This window comes from Mesocricetus auratus, unplaced genomic scaffold (genome assembly GCF_017639785.1).
Source record: "Mesocricetus auratus isolate SY011 unplaced genomic scaffold, BCM_Maur_2.0 Super-Scaffold_100041, whole genome shotgun sequence".
NCBI lineage: Eukaryota > Metazoa > Chordata > Mammalia > Rodentia > Cricetidae > Mesocricetus > Mesocricetus auratus.
The window spans coordinates 8,676,495-8,698,893 of NW_024429218.1; the positions used below are offsets into that span (position 1 = coordinate 8,676,495).

Here is a 22,399-nt window from a genome sequence, read left to right on the forward strand (position 1 = left end):
CAAAGATTCATATATACTTCACTATCTTTAAATCAATCGTAGTACCAATCATAATTGATAAAGTATATTTTAACTTTCTTTTATTGTCTTGATATAAGTTTCCCTCAGATATTTGAGCTAGCCCTGAACTCAGAGACCTTCCTGCCTCAGTCTTCTGAGTGTGGGGATTAAGGGGATTAGCCACCGTGTTCAGTCAATCATATACTTTGTAGATATTCTTTGCAAATCTATGCATGCATGTTAAGAATTCTTCTCAGTTCTACCATAAAATAGTGTAGTATACTTAAGCTGAATGGTTTTCTTTCATTGAACTTTTACCTTGCTTTCAGTTTTTACTTTCTTTTTGTCTTTTATGCTTGTGACTGAACCCAAGAAACTCTACCTCTGAGCTTTTCTCAAATCCCTCAGCATTTTCTATTTTTACTGTGTCAGTTGACCTTTGCTCTCAACAAAACATAGATTATATGTATCAAGTCTTTTCTCAGGACAATGCAGTAAAAAAATCTTAAAACATTGAAACCAACAATGATATAAAATTTATAAAGTAATATCGCTGCATAGAGACAGTAACCCTATATATAAAAAGACCTGAGAGAAGGAAAGTAATGTTTGCATATAAATACACCTTAGATTAACTCAAGGCGAATTTTATCATGCTATACACAGGAACAACTCACTCCTAATAAGTAATGTTGTTTGGTGTGTGTGTGTGTGTGTGTGTGTGTGTGTGTGTGTGCTCCTCTCTGTACAAACGCACATGTGTACAGATGAGTGTAAATGTCAGTGAATAATCATGGATTCCATCCCTGACTAATTTTGAGAGAGGATAGGCTGGAGCTGATGATTAGCCTGCTCCAAGGGCTCAGCGTGTCTCTACGTAATTATTGCTGTAGTTACAATTGAGAACTACCTCACCCAGCTTTTTGTACATGGGTTATGAGGATTTGACTCAGGTCATCATGCTTGGAAAAGGAGAACTTTCCCAAATCAAGCATAACTCCAGTCCACTATGCTCTGCATATTTTAATATTGCCACACAGCAACTTATTATCTGGCTGGCTTTTTAAACATTATTTTCATAAATCCAAATAATATAGTTTTTGAAAAATAAATATGTGATAGTACTTTCTTGAATATACATATAGGATTTTGTCTCCAAAAGGAATGAAAAGGGCAGAGCTGAGAGGTGATCAGTCAGGACTGGATTCCAAGGAAAGCAGACCCCTGAGGGTGATGACCTGTCAGGGGCATGATGTGACCCATCCTATCAGGAGAAAGCAATCAGTCTTACTTTGAAAAGCTTCTCTTGCAACCCACACTGCTGTCCTCACACACTGCTCAAGGCCACACAGTCACCGGCTTGTTAGAGAGCAGAATGGAATTCAAGTCCTGCATATGGCAAATGCACATGGCAGAGAAGTCCATTTGCCATCCAGATGACATGTGCTTTGATGCCACATCAGGATCACCAGAGACATGAACTTGAGTGTGCCACTGTCACAGATTTTTGGCCATGATTTCCAGCCTCAGAAACTGATGTTAATCCTAAACCTGGTTACCCACACTTCATCAGGCTCTGGAAATGACCCATGTTTGTGGAATAGAGAAATGACATGAGGCAGTTATACTACAGAGTGTACACACACACACACACACACACACACACACACACACACACAACATACACCACAGAGATCTTCCAACAAAAACAGTAGAATCATTTCTGTTTAGCAAAGAGACTTTCTAATTGCGATTGACTATTTTCAAGACTCCAAAGTGGATATGTAAGTTATTCCCTGTTCCCTCACTTGTAGTGACACTAGATTTTCTTGAACCCTTCACATTTATATACAGTTGCTTCTTCTGGGTACTAGCTAGAGATTTTTGAGAAAATATCACACATGTATGGGGCTTTGGAGATATCTTGTCCAAGGTTCGGCTTTGAGCTACTAAAACCACAGTTGACTCACCTCTCTTGTCATGTCTCTTTCCCAAAAACCTGCTTTGTATTTACTTGCTTTTCATTGCCTCCACGTTTTAGAAAGGAGGCCAGGGTGTGTATGCAAGATTACCTTGAAGGCAGGTTTAAGTCAGGGAGGGCATGTAAGTCAGACAGGATATACTGCAATCAGCAATCCTGTGGTAAATATAAGAATACCATGTTCTGGCTACCTATGTTCCTTCAGCAATAGCTAATACACCGTGGAGAATTTCTAGATAAATTTATGGTTAAAGATTTTTTAAAAATATTAGCATTGGGGAACAGTGATGATATATTATTTATGATTTAATAAAGCTTGCCTAGGGATCAGAATTCAAAGCTAATCACAGTTATGGAAGCTTGGAAGTGGTGGTACACACCTTTAATCCCAGGACTCAGGAGACAGAGGCAGATGGACCTCTATGAGTTCTAAGCCACCCTGGTCTACATGAGAGTGAATCGGTCTAAAGGAGTAACAGAACTTACACCTTGAATCCCAGCACAAGAGAGGTGTATAAAGAACGGGCAAATGGATCTCATGTGAGATTTAGTTTCCAGTCTTGGGGAAAACAAGATCTCAATTTCAGCTTGGTAGAGGTAAGATCTAATGGCTGACTGCTATGATTTTCTGATCTTCAGCTTGAATTCCAATATCTGTCTCTGGGTTTTTATTATTCATGCTACAGGGGCCAATGAACACATATAACATTACATTGGCATATTGCAAAGTAAGTGCTTCCCAGGATATCATTTAAGAAATACTGATGTGGGTCCTCAGCCTTATTATTTGCTAGGAAGGACTTAGTTTCCACCGTGGGTTCTTGTAGATCCACACATCTGGATAATGGGACAACAGGGATTTAGTTCCACACTAATGACTTGCAGTAGAGTGTTTACTTCATTCTTAAACCAAGTACCAGTGCTGTCTGGAACCTTCTAGTCAGAACATAAAGGACAGACTCTAAGATATCTGTCCATTTATAGCACTAGGATAGAGATTTGCTTTTACAGTGGGTGTATTTGTAAATGGGGATTTGTTCTCAGCTCATTTCAAGCGCACCTTGGGGACATTCTTTAAAGGAAAAACCACTAAACACAATCACCTGAGTTTGACCTCTGGAACCCCCCTGGCTGAGGAGAAAGATTTGACTCCTGTATGTTGTCTACTGGCCTCCAAATATACACCTCTTCCACATATGCACACACGAAAAATTCAAGGCACTATAAAGTAGCATTCAATCATATTTTCTCAATATGCATAAAACAGAGATAAAGATACTTAGTTGTCATAAAATTGTAGACTAGCTAGAAGCATGAAGTACAAGCAATACTGCAAAAACTAAAAGTAGTCACACTACCCGGCATTCAAATTGCCGCCAGCCTGACCAACCAAAAACTGATCTACGTATCTCCAGTGTTGCCTTATTGTGTCACAGCTTGTTTTGTCCCTGTTTTTCCCTCTTCTACTCTGCTATGTGCAGGTACACAGAGAGATGTCTGACCTTCTGTCATCCCACCTCCTCTTCTTTTTACTGGGTTTCCAAACTTAAGATATCCCATCATGCATTTCACATTCTGCCAAGCATTGAGTTTGGATGGCCTCCTAGGACACTAGCCTCTTCAGCCAGCATGAAATGGCTTAGGAAAAAAGACAAGAATTCAGTTGAAAGCCCACTTAGATAAGTCTCTAGCTGCTTAGAACACTTACATTTCATTGTCTGCCAAAGGAGGGTAATTAGCATGCATACACTTTGTACTTCAAAGTGCATTTCCCCCATTATCTCTCTAGGGGAAGGAAGTTAATATTTCCACTGTCAGTTTCTATGACAAAAAAGATGTCACACTCCACTTAGGAAGGCTAGAGAGATGGGTGGAATAACAGTTGTTGTGCATTCTGAGATTCTCAGGGAATTATATTTCTGCAGGGTTCAAACAAGTCCACTGATCCTTCCACTTACAGGGATTGTGACTTCTTCCTGTCATTTGAAACAAACTTACTATATTCTTTCTACTGAAAAACCTTTATTTCTCTATCTAATACACACCCCCTTCAGACATGTATTAACTGTAAATACTGTTTCAAGTGATTATCAATTCTCTGATACATTTTCAAAAATAATTACCTTTCTTTTTGGAATATCTATAAAATTTCTAAGAAAATTACCATAAAGGTATTTTTGGCATTATACTAAGAAGTAGGTTAACCCTATTATCTCAATTTTTGAGATATACATTTAGAATACAAATATCTGCATTTGACCTGGATTATTTTCTGGTTCTCTAATGGTTCAATTTCATTTGATGTTATAGCCAACAAACAGAACATCTGTTGAAGGTAACTAAAATTTAATTTCAACTTCTAATTTAAAATCAAAGCAGGGAGTTTAGAGAGATGGCTTGATCTCTGTTGCTTTCCAGAGGTCTCCCCAATACCCCTACATCACTTCCAAAGCATCTGTAACTCCAGTTCCCAGAAAGTCCAATGCTACGTTCTGGCCTCCGAGGGCACCAAGCATGTCCATCATGCACAGACTACATGCAGGAAACCATTCATACACATAAGATAAAAATAAGTAAATAATTCACAGAGGAGACTGGTAATGATTTAGAATTAGACCTTGTACAAAGTTTTAGACTCTAAATCCCCCCACTGTTTAATATGAATAGTCAATCTCTCTTTAATTACTATGTCTCTTCTTGTCAACCCAGAAAGGTGATACATCCTGTTTTCAAAATTTTCGACCAATTTATATGATCATTTCTCCTCCCATTTTGCATCAAAGTTCTCCAGAAAAGTGGAAATGGCCTTGGGAGAGCAGGATAGGGAGAACTAAAGGTTATCTTTATTAGGTAGGTCAGGTAGGCCAAAACAAGAGTAGTCTGTGAATGATAACTAATGAATGCTTGTTGCTGTCCTGATAAACGGAAAATATGGGTGTCTCAGCTCGCCAAGTAAGAGGCCACTTCAAGTTGGAAGGTGCTGTAGAAGAAGAATAAGATACGCATTTCATGTTCTCATTCACTCGGTGCTTCCCTTTTTATTTTAGAGACATTTACACTTTTGATGTACTTTTTTCATTCTATAGTTATTCTTCTGTGCTTGACTTCATCTATACCTTCCCTGATGCCTTAGTGACCTCTGTGGGATGACGTACTAAGATCTCATTTGCCTCCAAGGTCCTGACAGGATGACTTAATACCAGGACTGTTGGGAGAATCAGTTCCTTCTGTGTCATCAGAAAGGAGGGCAAGGAAGACAGAGGGAGCAGGCCTGACCTTTGCCCTTCTGGGCTGCTTTCTCACCTTCCTCTCTTGTAGCAGTCAGCTGGAAGGACATTGGAATTGCCTTCACAGATGTGTTCCTTCTTTAACTAGGCTTTGCACACTCCACTCTTGTTCCTGTCTTCACTTACTCCCAATAGGCAAATCCTTTCTCTGTGGTTGCTGGGTAAAATGGGGTACATGGAAGTTGGCCTGTGTGGGCAAGGGTGATTGTCCATCTCCCTTCATTACTAGGACTTCCTCATCTGAGCACAAGAAAAAGTGATTATCCACACACTTGTGTTTGACTTGCAGAATACTGCTCTGGCTACACACACAAACCCTCTTTTAGCAATGACCTTCTCTGTCTACCTAGCTCTATTGCTGTGGAAAACCATGCTAAGCAGAACAGGGAGCTCAAGTTCAGTTGTTAAAGGGCCTCATAACAAAAGGAAAATTGCTTAGGCCTTTTATTACCTATTTTGGGATTCTGTAATCTAACCATAATCTATTCCCAGATTTTTATCAGAATAATCTATTATGAGATTTTTAGAAATGAAAAAAATAGTTAATACATTATTATTTCATTCTTCTTTTTTCCCCATATGGGCATAGATTCCAGTGTGTAATATGTGTAGTACTCTATCTGAAACACATTTTAACAATAATTTCAAGGTATTTTCTGTTTCTTCTGGTGACAAGTTTCTAGATTCATTGAGGAGGAAACTCTGGAAGTGTGAAGGTCAAAAATGTCCATCTCTGAACAAGTTTGGGTTTTTGTATTTGATTTCTTATATTGCCTTCTTCAAAAAAAGCAGATAAGAGTTTACTAGTAAGTGATGGGAGTAAACTTCTATAAAGATAGGTCTAGTGCAGCACCATCTTTCTGTGCCTTCCACGATTCTGTAGCCTCCAAAACAATATAATTTGTAATTTTAAAATAGTGCCATGACTCTTCCCCAATAGCTAATGCCTGCTTGCTAATACAGCCAACTCTAATTGTTCAGAGTTAATTACAGTAGTTTATATTGCAGAGTACAGTGACAACCAGAGAGCACTATGAAGACACTGCCATCTCTGGAGTGTTATCCCTTCTAAGTTTTTTTCCATTGTAACTTGTTTATCTATATATTGCCATGTAACAAACTTTCCCATGATAATTTACACATAACAGAATCAGTTAACTTGAGCTCACAAATCTGCTGGGTTAGAGAGTCTGATAAGGAAAGTAGGGCAGTTTCTCTCTTCTCTTGTGTCTGTGACTTGGGGTAGAAAGGAGAGTGGCCAGGGATTTCTTCAGTGTTTGGAAGCTGGAAACATCATGAGGTCGCAGTATTCATGCCCTGGTATCTGTGATATTTTGACACTGTGACTACTGTGTTGGTCACCTGAATGGACTTGCATGTGGCATGAGCATCTCCTAGTTTATATTATATTTATCCTTATAGAGACTACCTTGAAAGGAAGACTGACTAAACATAATCAAGTTCAAAGAGAATAATCAGATAGGAGTTATGTAGTCACTTACAACGTGGACTTGGAAAATGCTACTATTTATGTCTTGCTCATTAATCATGACAATCATAATTCTACCTTAATTAAAGTGAGATGAAGTAGACTCCAGCTCTCCAAGAAGAGCATGCCAAAGAATGAGGGTACAATGTTTTAAAACCATCATCACAGATTTGGATGATTGGATGCTATCCAGAAATATTATTTGTCTGTTACATTCTGTAATAACAGCATTTATAAAGTGGCTAGTTTATTTACCTTAAATGTCTTTGGTGGCATGGGACAGAAACCCTGACTCAAACTATTTTGAACAATAAAGAATATTCATTGTCCCTGACTCCAGCAGGAAGTCAGACTTGAAATCAGGGGTTTAAATTGCCCCTATTTAACCTCTTAGAGCGTTGACATTATGCCTCTGGTCTCCTTATGCCTAAAGTTGTTGGTCAACTTGACACAATCTCTAACAATGTAATGTCATCTGATCATGAGATAATGAAGTCACTCTCCGAGTTCCTTTGTGTTATAGCTCAACCCACTGAGAAGCATGATCTATTCCCACCCACACACAAACACACAGCCATTGATTATGGTCATCATTCCATTTAGCACACTTGCTGCTGAAGGAGCATCATTTGGTGAGCCAAAGAAGATAAGTATGTGTCAGTTATTCTATTCCATGGGGGGCACAATATGTTGGTGCTCACTCGTTTGTGAAGGTGGTGGCATTTACTCCCATAAGTGTGTGAGGAAAGTGTTTGCTGTTTTGGATAGATCCTGTTTTGTCCTGATGGGGATGGCTTTCTCGGGAGCAACAAATATCTTCCTCTATTTCTACAGTTGTCACAGAATTGAATAATGTAGGCAGCTCTGCCACAGCTTTTATTAACTGTATTCCCCACAGCTTGATGAAGCAAGGCAGGGTTGCTGTACTCGTTTTACAGATGAAGAAAGAGGGGCACAAAGCCAAGCAACTTGCCCCAGACCACACCCCAAGCAGGGGTGGATCTGGCATTGAAAATCATTTTCTTAGAGTTACTGCTTTGCTTTCAGAGACTATTAAAATTTCAAATACAGCAGTAAAGAAAAATCACAGATAAGAAAGATTTAGTAATTTGGGATCTATAACCCAGCATAAGAACCTTTATAAAAAGAAAATATTAGCAGATAAATAAAAGCCCCTTTTGTGAGCCCCCCTCCAGCTTTTCCACATGTAACTCTTTCTTCCTTTGTGATTTATTATTTTTTATTGTTATGTTTTTAAAATATGCATATATATGTGTATACAGTATTATACAGTGAAATCATACTATTGTTTCCATTTCTTTCCCTGGTTAATATTGTTTTTATAATATCCATGATGACATATATGACACTCTTTCCTTATTTTATTTGCTAGTTAGCATACATATTTATTTGTTAGCATTCTGAATTAACATTTAAAGTTTTCATATTCTCTTTATCAACATTTTTGTCTTTTTATTGTTATTATCATAAACAATAATACAATTAGCATTTTGTAACTTTCACCTCAAATTGTTTTCTAAACCCCAATTTGAAAAACAATAGAAGAATACGTGTATGGAGGTTGCTTAGAGGTTCAATTAAATTGTCTAAATTTGGTGTTAGAATAATGCATGAACACATGGTCAATGCATAATCTATATAACTTTATAGACATTTCAGGAGGTGTAGTGTAAATCAAAAGCAACCCCATGTTTCTCAATGATCAGGATTTCAGTTGATATATCTGAAGTTATCATTACATCTTGAAACCTCACAAATTAATAAGGTAGTCATTATTAGTGATAACCCTTTGTCAAATGAGACTTGATTTTATGTCCTACATAGATTTTTATCAGGCTGAAAAAACTTGGTACCAACCCACGTTTTGGGTTGAAAAAATTGATATGTTTTTGTAGTTATTATTCTAGAGATATAATTAGAAGGTTAGGGGTGTAGTTTACAGGAGACAGCGGGGATATAGTTTGGAGGAGAAGGGCACTTTGTAAGGCTTTGGATTTTATCTCCAGTCTACAGAGAAGAAAGCAATAGGAAGAGAGAGGGAAAGAGAGACAGGGACACACTCACACACTGGAAAACCCTCAGCCTGACTTCTTTCTGATAGCATGGCATAAGGGGGAGGAGTTTAAGTGCTGACTCTATGAGATAGTTATTCCCTGGGGTGGGGTGGGGAACAGGAAACATAATTGATTCATCCTTTCTTAGCAGTCATTGGTTGCCTGTACCAATTTCCCCCAACAACTTCGTCATGTCAGTTGGTGTGGTCATTATGCTCATCTGTTTAGGTTACCATGTTTTCGAGATTTCTTGGGTGCAGGATTGGACTTCAGACTTTCACCATCTCCCATGAATTCTTATAACACTCAAAGCCTAAAATCCCATGTTAACAATGAAAAATTATTACTTTAGTAAATATAAATGCTTTGCTCTGAATATGTTGGTATATTGTAAAAATGCCAGAGTTGCTGGTAAAACCCCAGTTAACTATAAGCTCAAACAAACTCAAACAAGACTTGTCAGAAAATTCTGGAGTAGAAGCTCAGAGACTAGTTTGCCAGCTTCTTTTTAGAAAAAATATTACAAACTTTAGCTAGGCAGTGTTAGTTTACTGTAAGATAATAACTCAGCTAACAAACTTACAAAGTGCACAGACTTACATTGGCCATCGCAGGCCTTTAGTTCTTCAGACCTGTGACAAGTCAGACTATCACGACAGGAATATAAGGTGGAGAAAAATGGAATTACAGATAGGAATCAAAAGAAAGGAAAAAGAAAAGGCTGGGGTTCCCAAGTCTCCTGTGAGAGCCAAGCCTGAGTACCTCAGCATTTCCACCAGGCCTCATGCCGTCAAGGTTTCACCATTCCTGGGAACCATCCATTTACTGTGTGGCTTTGGGAGGACAGTCAATGGCAAATTACAGCAGGCATCTTTCCATGAGTCTTCTGTGTTGATGTATAATTTTGTTTGGTTTTAACTGGAATTTTTTTAAATGGGTAAAACACATATGATGCAGTATATACATTTGGATTAAAAGTTATTTCGCACAAATTTTGTTATAGAGGGTAATGTGTGTCTGCGTGTATGTGACTTCCATGGGATGGTTCATTAATTATTAATGCAAATATGTTTGATAATTAAAAACTGTATATGTAAGAAATAAATTTTTTTCTTTTTTTATTTTATCATTTTTTAAAATTTTAAATAGCTTGTTTTACATGTCAATCCCAGTTCCCTCTCCCTCCCCTCCTCCCGCACTCCCCTTCGCACCCACCCTCCCACCCTATTGCCAAATCCTTCCACATAGGGGATATCAGAGTCTGTCATTTTACTCTGGGTAGGGTCCAGGCACTCCCCTAAGAGTCCAGGCTGAGAGAGCATCCCTCTTTGTGCTATAGGCACACGAAGACTCTTTGTATTCCAGGGATAGACACTGATCCACAGCTCAGGGCCCTATAGGTTGCCCAGGCCTTCTCGCTGACACTCACATTTGGGGGTTCCAGATCAGTCCCATGCTGGCCTCCCCACTGTCGGTCTGGGATCCAAGAGCTCTCCCCTGTTCAGATCAGCTGTCTCTGCTGGTTTTGCCAGCCCATTCTTGGCCAATTTGCTCATCACTCCTCTCTCTCTGTCACTGTGTTCCTTGGGTTCAGTTCAGTGATTAATTGTGTGTTTGCCTCTGCTTCCATCAGTCACAGGATGAAGGCTCCCGGATGGTTATAGACATCAAGTTCATTATCAGGAATGGGCATTCGAGGTGGTCTCTCCACTATTGCTTAGCTTGCCAATTGGTGTTATCCCTTTAGATCACTCGAGGTCGCTCTGGTGCCTGATCTGTATTCGATCCTATGATTCTCTCTTCCCCCTATCCTAACCCCACCCCCTCAACTTCCTTTTCCCCCATGACCAACTCTCTTCCTCTTCACCCCCTCTCTTCTTCCCAGGTCCTGCTCCCCCCACCCCTCGCCGTGTTCCCCATCCATTCAGGGGATCTTGTCTCCATCCTCTTCTCTTGGGTACTATGCATATATGCATATCTTTTAGGTTCTTTCCTGTTTCCCAGACTCTCTATCAGTGGAAGTGCAAACTGGCACTATCCTGATCCATGTCTAAAATCCATATATGAGCGAGTACATACCATGTTTGTCTTTTTGCGACTGGGTTACCTCACTCAGGATGGTTTCTTCCAGTGCTATCCATTTCCCTGCGAATTTCAAGATTCCATTGTTTTTTTCTGCTGAGTAATGCTCCATTGTGTAAATGTACCACATTTTCTCTATCCACTCTTAGGTTGAGGGGCATCTAGGTTGCTTCCAGGTTCTGGCTATTACAAACAATGCTGCTATGAACATAGTGGAGCAGATGCCCTTGTTGTATGAATTTGCCTCATTTGGATATATGCCTAAGAGTGGAATTGCTGGGTCTAGTGGTATATTAATTCCCATTTTCCTGAGGAATCTCCATACTGATTTCCAAAGAGGCTGTATGAGTCGGCACTCCCACCAGCAGTGAAGGAGTGTTCCTCTCTCTCCACATCCTCTCCAGCATAAATTGTCTTCGGTGTTTTTGATTTTAGCCATTCTGACAGGAGTAAGATGGTATCTCAGAGTTGTTTTGATTTGCATTTCCCTGATGGCTAAGGATGTTGAGCACTTTCTTAAGTGTCTCTTGGCCATTTTAGCCTCCTCTACTGAGAATTCTCTATTTAGCGCTGTACCCCACCTTTTAATTGGATCCTTTGGTGTTTTGGAGACTTGTTTTTTGAGTTCTTTGTAAATTTTGGAGATTAGCCCTCTGTCAGATGTAGGGTTAGTGAATATCTTTTCCCATTCTGTGGCCTGCCTTTTTGTCATTTTGACTGTGTCCTTTGCCTTACAGAAGCTTTTTAGTTTCAGAAGGTCCCATTTGTTAATTGTCGATCTCAGTGCCTGTGCCACTAGTGTTATGTTTAGGAAGTGGTCTCCTGTACCAACTCGTTGAAGAGTATCTCCCAATTTCTCTTCTAAAAGTTTCAGTGTGGCTGGATTTATGTTGAGATCTTTGATCCATTTGGACTTAAGTTTTGTACAAGGTGATAAACATGGATGTATCTGCAGTCTTCTGCATACCAGTACCCAGTTATGCCAGCACCATTTGTTGAAGATGCTTTCTTTTTTCCATTGTACAGTTTTAGCTTCTTTGTCAAAAATCAAGTGTTCATAGGTGTGTGGGTTAAAATTAGAGCTTTCAATTCGGTTTCATTGGTCTACCTGCCTATTTTTGTGCCAATACCAAGCTGTTTTCAGGACTAGCTCTATAATAGAGCTTGAAGTCAGGTATGGTGATGCCTCCTGAAGTTCCTTTATTGTATAGGGATGTTTTCGCTATCCTGGGCCTTTTGTTTTTCCATATAAAGTTGATTAATGTTCTTTCCAGGTCCTTGAAGAATTGTGATGTAATTTTGATAGGGATTGCATTAAATCTGTAGACTGCTTTTGGCAAGATTGCCATTTTTATTATGTTGATCCTACCAATCCAAGAGCATGGGAGATCTTTCCATTTTCTGATATCTTCTTTAATTTCTTTCTTTAAAGACACAAAGTTCTTGATATACAGGACTTTAATTTCCTTGGTTAACATTATCCCCAGATATCTGATGCTGTTTTTGGCTATTGTAAAGGGTGATGTTTCTCTGATTTCTTTCTCAGTCACTTCATCATCTGTATATAATAGGGCCACTGATTTTTTGAGTTTACCTTGTATCCTGCCACATTGCTGAAGGTGTTTATCAGCTCTAGGAGTAACCTTGCGGAGTTTTTTGGGTCACTTATGTAAACTATCATATCATCTGCAAATAGTGAAAGTTTGACTTCTTCTTTTCCTATTTGTATCCCCTTTATCTCCTTTTGTTGTCTTATTGCTGTAGCTAGAACTTCAAGTACAATATTGAAGAGATGTGGAGAGAGTGGACAGCCTTGTCTTGTTCCTGATTTTAAAGGAATTGCTTTGAGTTTCTCTCCATTTAGTTTGATGTTAGCTGTTGGTTTACTGTATATTGCTTTTATTATATTCAGGTACATTCCTGTTATCCCTGATCTCTCTAGAACTTTTATCATGAAGGGTTGCTGGATTTTTTCAAAGGCTTTTTCAGCATCTAGTGAGATGATCATGTGGTCATCTCAGCAGATTGTTAATATGGTGGATTACATTGATAGATTTTCTAATGTTGAACCATCCCTGCATTCCTGGGATGAAGCCTACTTGATCATGGTGGATGATTTTTCTGATGTGTTCTTGAATCCGGTTTGCGAGTATTTTATTGAGTATTTTTGCATCAATGTTCATGAGGGAAATTGGTCTATATTTCTCTTTCTTGGTTGTGTCTTTGTGTGGCTTGGGTATCAAGGTAATTGTAGCCTTGTAGAAAGAGTTTGGCAGTGAGCCTCCTGCTTCTATTGTGTGGAATACTTTGAGGAGTATTGGAATGAGCTCTTCTTTGAATTTCTGGTAGAATTCTGCACTGAAGCCATCTGGGCCTGGGCTTTTTTTATTTGGGAGACTTTTGATGACTGCTTCTATTTCATTAGGGGTTATAGGTCTGTTTAGATTGTTTATCTGTTCTTGATTTAGTTTTGGCAAGTGATATCTATCCAGGAAATTGTCCATTTCCTTTAAATTTTCAAATTTTGTGGAGTACAGATTTTCAAAGTATGCCCTGATGATTCTCTGGATTTCCTCAGAGTCTGTTGTTATGTCCCCTTTTTCATCCCTGATTTTGTTAATGAGCATGCTCTCCCTCTGTGTTTTGGTTAGATCAAGGGGGATGGGGGAAGAGCGGGCGGTCCCCGCCGGAGACCCAATCTCACCTGAAGCTGGACTCCAAGAAATAAAATTTAATATTTTATATACATATAATGAAATAGTCACCACAGCCAAACTACTTAATAGATCTGTTACTTCAAATAGTTGCCACTTTCTTTGTGTGTGAGGAGATATCACATATATAACAAAGTACACATTAATTATGATCATTGTACATTGAGTTCCAGACTTTGTTTATCTTACATTAGAGTAAATGTATTATACATTGGTTTAAAGTTGTTGAAATATACTTAAGTGAACTGACTTCTAAAGAATCTTCCTGACCTTGGAGATGTGAGTAACCAGTGGCTGTTGCTTTCCGGCTGGAACCCAGGCTCTACCTCTAAGCAAAACACTAAGCTCGGGGTGATGCAGTGCTGAACCCTGTTGACCAGGATACTCCAGCTTTTCTCTCTTTGTCCCTTGTCATCAAGTTCTCCTAAAGATCCAGAATGTTCCTTGTAAGACCCTCTGCACCAGTCTGTCCTAGAGTTATCCACTATTTCCATAAGTCCTGACACTTTCATTGATGTGTTATAGCATCAGTACGCTTTCTTGACCTTAAATGCCTATTTTTCTTTATTAGATTACAGAAATTTTAAAGACAAATATTTATATCATACACTTTAAATTCTTTCTTCTGTGTTTATATTCTGTTCTATGTTGGTCTTACAGGAATTTCATTGTCTTAAAATAACATTTATTTTAAATGATTGCAAAGGAGTTGAAAAAATATGTATCATCTTATAATCTTAAAATTACTGGTTAATTTCTAAGTGTTTCTAATCATTCTGTATAAACACTGGCGTGTGACTGAGGGTAGTCTACCTGGCAATGTGATGTTGCCTGATTTCATTTTGTTGTTGTTGTTTTGTTTGTTTGTTTTTGTTAACATGTCACAAGCTAACGTCATTTGAGAAGACGGACTCCCAGTTGAGCCAATGTCTCTATAAGGTTTGCCTTTAAGTATGGTGGTATATTGCTTATGAGCTAATAAGTCCACTGAAGATCAGAGTGCAAAGCTAGTTACACTAGACAGCAATAGAATAGGGACAATGGAGATACACACCTTTAATCTTAGGACTCAGGAGATAGAGGCAGATGGATCTCTATGAGTTCAAGGCTACCCAGGGATACATGAAAGTGAATCAGTCCAAAACAGAAACAGAACTCATACCTTTAGCCCCAACACTAGAGAGGTGTGTAAGATAGGAACAGGGCATTCAGTATTCAGTTTTAGGCAATTAGTCTTCCGGGTCTCAGACCTGGCATTCAATCTCCAGTCACACCAAGGGTTCCTGGTACCAAGATCACGCAGCCCCCACAACCACCACCACCACCACAAACCAGCCTGAGGTAGAGGTAAGAGCGGTGGCTGGCTGCTTTGCTTCTCTGATCTTCAGTGTCTTTGTTGAATCATAAACAATATATCACCACATATAGGCAAATCAGTGGTGCATTTCCTCAATTAATGATTGATGTATGTAAGCCTAGCTCACTGGGGTGAGAAAGGTACACTAAATGGTATAAGAAAGAAGGCTGTGCAAGCCATATGGAATAAGCCAGTAGCAGTAAATGGTATAAGAAAGAAGGCTGTGTAAGTCGTAGAGAATAAGCCAGTAGCAGTGTTCCTCTGTAGTCTATGCTTCAGTTCCTCCCTCTAGATTCTGTTTTCAATTCCTGCCCTGACTTCCTTCTGTGTTAGACTGTAATGCAGATGTATATGCAAAACTATCTCTTTCTTTCCCCAGTTGCTTTTGGCAATGGTGTCTTATCCCAGCAATAGTAGCCCTAACTACGAGAGTGTTTGGTGTCAATCTTTTCTTTGAGAATCAGTTTCAGTTCTATGATGAAAGTTTGACATTTGAAACTTATGTCATTCAGTGAAATCATGTGTATATTTCACATAGATGTTTTTAATCTTCTGTAACTTGGGATACGTAATGGAAGAATTAATACTCACTTTATTCTATTCTCGTGATACCAGACATGTCCCCTCACAACCGGGTGTGGTCATTGGTGTATATATATTGCCTGCATGCTTCCCTGAGGTACTTTGGCAATTCTCTGGAAACAGTATCAGGGACTACTCACACATGTCATTTGGCTAATGAAGCATTGGGTTCAAACTTAGAAATTGCATACTCTCAACACTGCTAAAGCAAACCTGGGTTAGTTTTCTGATTAGAATTGGGACTGCCTGTTCAGTGTCTTCTATGTAATTGGATAAACTAGATTTGGCCATTGGGTATTGTGTACCTCCTGTCTTTTAGCCTTAGTCTGGGATCTCGGAAGCTCCCCATGCCTCAGTTTGTGAGCTACCTAGTACCTCTCGTACCATGCATTACAGATCCAGCGCTGTTTTAAGGAGTATCTTTGGCCCTTCATTGACTCATCAAGTGTCAGGGACATTTGCCTCCTGGCTGCACGCTGCCTTCGTCTTTAGTGTACAGTGGGGTCCGTTTGCTACCCAGGCTGCAGCTGTTAGTATGCACGCATCTCAGCAGCAGCGTGTCCCTTGTCCTTCTCCAGGTCTCTCCTGTGCAGGCCCACTTCCCTGTCACGCATGTGCTCCTGGACAGCAGTAGCTCTTCCTCTTCCCGTAGTAAACATTTGGCAGTGCTCAAATACAGTTCTCACTGTCAAAGTGGAAAGAGTGCTTCCGGTGTCTGAATAGAATAGTTCACAGAAGCAGTTGGAAATCCTGTAATAGTCAGTCGTTCCCTCCAAAAAGGCAATAGCATTAAGATGGGGAAAACTGTTTAAAAACTGACTTCATATTTATAAATTGAATTTTCAGATTCCTCTCATGCATGATGTCCAACCTAATGTTTGCCTTGGTCCATGCTAGCTTCTTAGTGACAAAAAAAAAAAAAAGATGCTATGTTAAGACATCTCTGACTTACATGGAACATGTTTTCTTTGTTGTTTCATGGGCACTTTGATATTACCATAGTTAAATAGAATAGAGAGGAAACTGAAGCACGCATTCAGGGAAAGGATAGAGCTGAAGAGATTAGTATCATTTCCTTTGTGTGCTCTTTCCTCCAAAGGACATTCCTTGTTTTGAAAGTTGCGATTTCAGAAACGTTGCAAGAAAACTCCATAGGAAGCTTCATGATGACCCTGTTTCATGGTTTTCTCCTTTGTTTTTTTTTTCTCCTTTAGATATTTCACATTTTCAAGAACAAAATGATTTGAAAGGATTGTTGGACAATCTCCATCAAAATATTCAAGCCAAGAAAAGAAAGAACGTAGAAATCATGTGGCTGGCAGCAACAGTAAGCACACGTGTCCATCTTTGCCCCTGCACGTGACCAGCAAGCGTTGTCGGAGACATGTGGTGTAGGGTCTCAGCCCCGCGCTTTGGTTCCTAGGTTTCATATTGCATTATCCAGTTAACAAGGCGTCGTTGCTTTGTGGATAATCTCATCAATAGAGATGGGGAAAGATGAACTCAACATGGAAAATACTTCTCATTGACCCTCCTCACCAACTTTGGGCAGGCTTGCCATTCCAATGTCGAAAAGATGTATCTGTGATTCTCTGGGTGTTGCACGCTATGGACTATTGTCAAGGTTATACGGAAATCAAATTTTGAACGGCCACCCTAGAGACATGTGATTCCAGTTGTGTGGTTGCCAGATCCCTGGCTTAAGACCCGTGGACATACTTTTCCGTTAATGAGCTTGTAAATGCATTTGTTAATTTAGCTATTGGCATAGAATTTCTTACTGATTGATTGCATGGGGTAAGGAGCTGAACTGTGCTTGGTTCTCTCTCTCACTCAATAGCACCCTCGGGGGTGGGGGGAAGCTCTGTGCTTTCCCGCCTAGACTTCCACAAGAATTAGGGAGAGAAACATGCCTGTGTTTTTAGGCTCTTCCTTGGCAACTGGAAACAGAGCTCATATTAAATGTATGAATCATATTAAAGTCTCAGATCCCAGGAACTTTCTTTGGGAAAGCATCATTTCACCAGGAAAAGCGCCCTGGAGATCTCTGTGATGAGTTTATATTTGCAGCCTTGGCTGTGTCACTCCTACCATTCAGTGGTCACACTCATTAGCCCTGCAGCATGCATTATTTATGCTCCATCAACAGCTTTTAAATCAGCCTTCCTACTATTACCAGTGTTACTTAGTCACTACTGGAAAACAAGGAAGGAATAATTTGCCATGAAACCACAGAAAACAACCAAGGAAGAAGACAGAGGAAAGCTCCTCCACGCCTCCCCGATGTGTTTGGAAAGAACATCATAGGCCACAAATCCAGGAAACACTGCTTTAGGGCAGGCCGCTTATGCTGGTCACACTCAGCACCACACCAGTTACAGTTTTGTGTATGTTCAGATGCCACCATAATTATTAATCCACTAAAATTTCACTCTGGTAAGCTTTTGCATTTTTGCTGAGGACAGCATCCAGGAAGTCCGATCATTTGCAAGGGCATCCAATGTCTGGAGACCATATGAGCATGACATTGTATACATGAGGTAAAATCATCTAAAAAGATAAGCAATGACAGATTTATGACAACATGAATGTGCATCTTCTCTGGGCACACTCTTTTTCTCATTTCCCATCAATTTTTCTTATTTCCAAATTGTTTTTCTGGCATGTATGCCAGTCACACAAGGTTCTTATACAATTCACACTTGACTGTATATTCCCTAGTGTTGCGGTAAGTTGAAGACTCCATTTCAATATCACCTTTCTAACCAGAACAGCTTCATAATAACCTTAAAATGAGAAAACACAGGAATCCTCCTTGATATTACCAAAGGCTTTATTTCTGTTTCCCTCTTTCTTGCCTTTATCCTGTCTAATGAAATACTGCCTTTTTCAGTGTTTCACAGTCTTATTAAAACACACTTTATTTATTTTTTATTGATCTAATTAAAATAATGAAAAGGAAAACTTTAAGAAACCAAATGCTATTTGAGTATTATGAGGAAGCTTGCATCATTCACAAGCTGTAGAGAGGTTGAAATCAAGACTTTTCTTGCCGACTGTGGAGAAACAGCCCACCTCCCCTTGGCTATAAATGCAGAACACTATCTCAAGCAGGAGAGGTACATATGAATGTAGCAATATAGTTTAAAGAATATTAATTCTTTTAAAAATTATATCTCAAAAGTATCCATTAAGGTCTTTTTATGACTGTGAATAGTCAGCTTTTGAAAATGTGAAATACTATCTATTTGGAAGAATTAAATTTCCTAAGTAAAAAGAGATTATATGGTAAAATCATACTCTCATTTTTCTGTAGCTACTTTTATTGGAAATAGAAAGGAGTAAAAATATGAATTAACAGGGACATATAAATCTTAATTTATGTACCAAAATTACAATTAAAATACAGTGGGAAAAAACCCTCAACAAAAAACTGTTTTAATGTTTTTTCTCCAAGCAGTCACTTTTAAGGCCTCGTTGATTACAGATAATAAAGTAGATGGTTGTTGCATCACATTGAATTTATCTTAAAGGCACATTGATTAGCATTACTGATGCTGTAGTTAATGATTGGTTTCTCATCTCAGAAACCATCATGGGCCAGAAGAAAAAGGGACAGAAGGGGCCACCTGTTCAGCAGAAGACAATGTTAAAATCGGGCATTCCTGAGTTAGCAACAGATACCTGCCTTACAGTAACAAGATTCACAAGGGAACACCAGACATACAGAAATTAAACCCTTTGGTGTTTGGACTTAGGCAGACCTGGATTTGCAGCCTGTTCCTGTCCTGCTGGGTACAGGTTACACAGTTTACATAAAATCTTAATTTTCCCCACTGTAAAGTGAGGGCATTCCTGACATCCACTAGGGCTTAAGCTCGATTCATCACAAGATCATATCCGTCAGTCACTTAGAACCATGTGCTGTGTGGATATCCATCAGTCCCTTACAACCATGTGCTGTGTGACAATCAATGTGAGGTAATAGTAGCCAGTTTAATGCTCCCAATATTGCCAGTGGGCCCCTTATCTATGCAGATATTTTCAAACATAAATTCAGATATTTTTGAAACATAAATTCAAGCCCAGAAAAATTATTTTTTATTTTCAATAGCTGATTTTAATATCTTTTCTTATTGGAGAATTTCATACCTTGCATATAATGTGTTTTTATCAAATCTGCCCCTAATCACTTCCCGTGATCTTTCGTCTCTACCTACACCACCGCTTTCCTCTCCAGATGTCCCGTGCTCCTTTGTGAGCCCACTGCATTCACTCATTGCTGTCTACATGGGAATGTGCAGAGGCATCTGCAGAGCATGAATAGCCGCTTACCTACAGAAACTATAGTGAAAACTGACTCTCCCTTCCCCAGCAGTCATCAGTTTCCAACTCCTCAGTTAGGGGTGGGACTTCATGGGACCCTCTCATACCAACGATAAAAGATTTTGCCTGGTTGATCTTAAAACATACTGACTTTAGGGGCACTTTCAAGTGTCCAGCCTAGGAACAATATGGCTAGCTTCATTTTTCAGCCCAGCTGTTGCCCCTGAGTGGTATTTATGCAAATCAGGACCCTGCAGGCCTCCTCTGTGTGGTCTGTGACATCTCATATGGTGGTGCTGATAGCCCCAGAACTCCCACTCAAAGCAATAAACAAGTTAAAGCTAGCCTGCTAGCTTAGAAGAGGAAAAGGCAATGTGTTTAATAAAATTTTTAGGGTGGATGGAAGCACCATGATTCCTTGTTTTCACTTGTGTCTTGCAGATTTGTCGCAAGCTCAATGGTATTCGCTTTACCTGTTGTAAAAGTGCCAAAGACAGGACATCGATGTCAGTGACCCTGGAACAGTGCTCCATCCTGAGAGATGAGCATCAACTGCACAAGGACTTTTTCATCCGAGCCTTGGACTGCATGAGAAGGTATTGCATAGGCCTTAAATTCTTTTCATGTTAAAGTTGACTCACTAGAAGACCAAACACTTAATGATTTCTTCATATTTCCGCATTTTAAATTTGAAGCATTCCCTCTACTCATTTGGGGCAATCAAAGGAAATGCCGCCATGCATACATCCAGTAAAATGCCTGGAAAACATACTCTGTTAATGTTTCATCTTGAGTTAAATGGCTCCACATAACTAAGGCACCCATAAAGAACACATTTTCTTGTCATGTTTTGGTATGTACAAAATAACACTAGGTCACTAGACAAGCAAAATCTCTCCAGACTGCCCATGGTTGGCATTCCCCATCAGAAAGGCAGAGTTGCTCTGATACTTCAGATATGATATTACAACTCTGCCAACATTTTAAATGCTATGCACCAAGTCATATCTTGATTAACTTCCACAGTAGTTAAATCAGAACTTAAACGGAAGCCATAATGGAAAGAAAAGGTGTCTCATTCAAATTGTCTGTCAGCAAGGACATGTGTGAATATAAAAGCGACAGAGATCATCTTAGAAGAGGTTTCTGGTCTCCACTGAGGGCTGTTTTCTGCTGCTTCCTGTCTGTCTTATCATTAGCTCCACTTTCTTTTTGGGTCTGAGTCCCCAGTGGAGGGACAGATGCATGCCTGCATTTTTTGTTGCAATTGCTGTGTTTTCCACTAACAAGAGGCTTCTGATGTCTTCTGTTCTACACCTTTCATGTCTTCTGGCATTTTCATTGTTCAGTAGAGTTCTGTCATCAGTTTTGACACCCATTTGAGGAAGGTGTAGAAGCCTGGCATGAACATCTCAGCCATATAAAATATGTTTTATTGCCATAGACTGCTTTCAAAAATAATCTTTCAGTACTAATGGGAGAAATATGAATGCAAAGATGAAATCTAATTTCAGAAAAGGAACACAGATGTCACTATGGATACCCAGGAAGAGGAAGAGCACAGTAAATATGCTAGGGCCACCACGGAACTAACATGACTTAACTACTATCTGGAGGGTTGCACTGTAACCCAAGTGTTTAAGATTGGAAGACAGGACCTCTAAATTCTTCAGCAGTCAAAGGAGAAGCGTGTGACCTTATGCATGCTGAACCGTGAGGATGCGTATTTTTGTATTACATAGATTTGCACTTAACTGGTATTATATGTGAAACTTTTTTGCTTATGATGTGACATTTGTAGGACTTTGTGATTTAGAATTACTTCTCTCTCTCTCTTTTAAATTAAGCTGCTAGAGATTTTACATAAACTCAATCATGTCTTTTAAATTTCATGTCTCCATTACTCTGGTAATATTTTTCTTTTAAAATTCTTTTATGCTTTCAAGTCAGTCAAATTTATTCCTTAGTTTGTGTATATAAAGTAGTTAGAATGTGAGAGTTTCTTTGGAAATGAGTATAGATGTGCATGTGTTTCAAAAATATAAGGCATATTGATTTAAAAAACATGTAACAGCTCGTATTTCCCCCTTTGAGCATTTGGCTTTGTAGGACAAGTTCTTAAGAGCATACACTCTATCAGTACAGAACAGGAAGTTAGAAGACAGTATGAGAGGTAAGAGGACAGCATGAGAGGTCAGAGGATGAGCGTGTGTGTCTGTGTGTCTGTGTGTGTCTCTCTGTGTGTGTAATATGTCATTACAAATTATCATGAACTTTGATGTCAAATAGTCATCTTGAGGTTTTCTCCTCACAGACAGCAGACCTGATGTACACAGTGTTTGGTATTGAGCACTCAGGAAGGATTAGAGCTGGCCAGTAATGGCTCTCCAATCTCATCATTTGCACAGTTGTCACCTGAAATTATTTTCGTATGCATTTAACTACTTCAAGTCAATTAGTTAAAATAGAAATTATGCAAAACTTCATTTTGTTTTAGAGCTTCAAG

At 39.2% G+C, this 22,399-nt stretch overlaps 1 protein-coding gene across 6 annotated transcripts in view; it reads left to right on the top strand.

Moving 5' to 3' along the window:
- Inpp4b (inositol polyphosphate-4-phosphatase type II B) overlaps positions 1–22,399 on the top strand; it is a 748,592-nt gene that overhangs the window by 672,024 nt on the left and 54,169 nt on the right. For 5 of the 6 annotated variants that reach the window (XM_040734799.1, XM_040734801.1, XM_040734796.1 and 2 more), the window contains 2 exons: positions 16,782–16,894; positions 20,335–20,489. In XM_040734799.1, the coding sequence (XP_040590733.1) occupies positions 16,782–16,894; positions 20,335–20,489 (268 nt within the window). Of the gene's footprint in view, positions 1–16,781; positions 16,895–20,334; positions 20,490–21,407; positions 21,763–22,399 lie in introns of those variants that run through there. The other variant, XM_040734798.1, reaches the window with a different exon arrangement.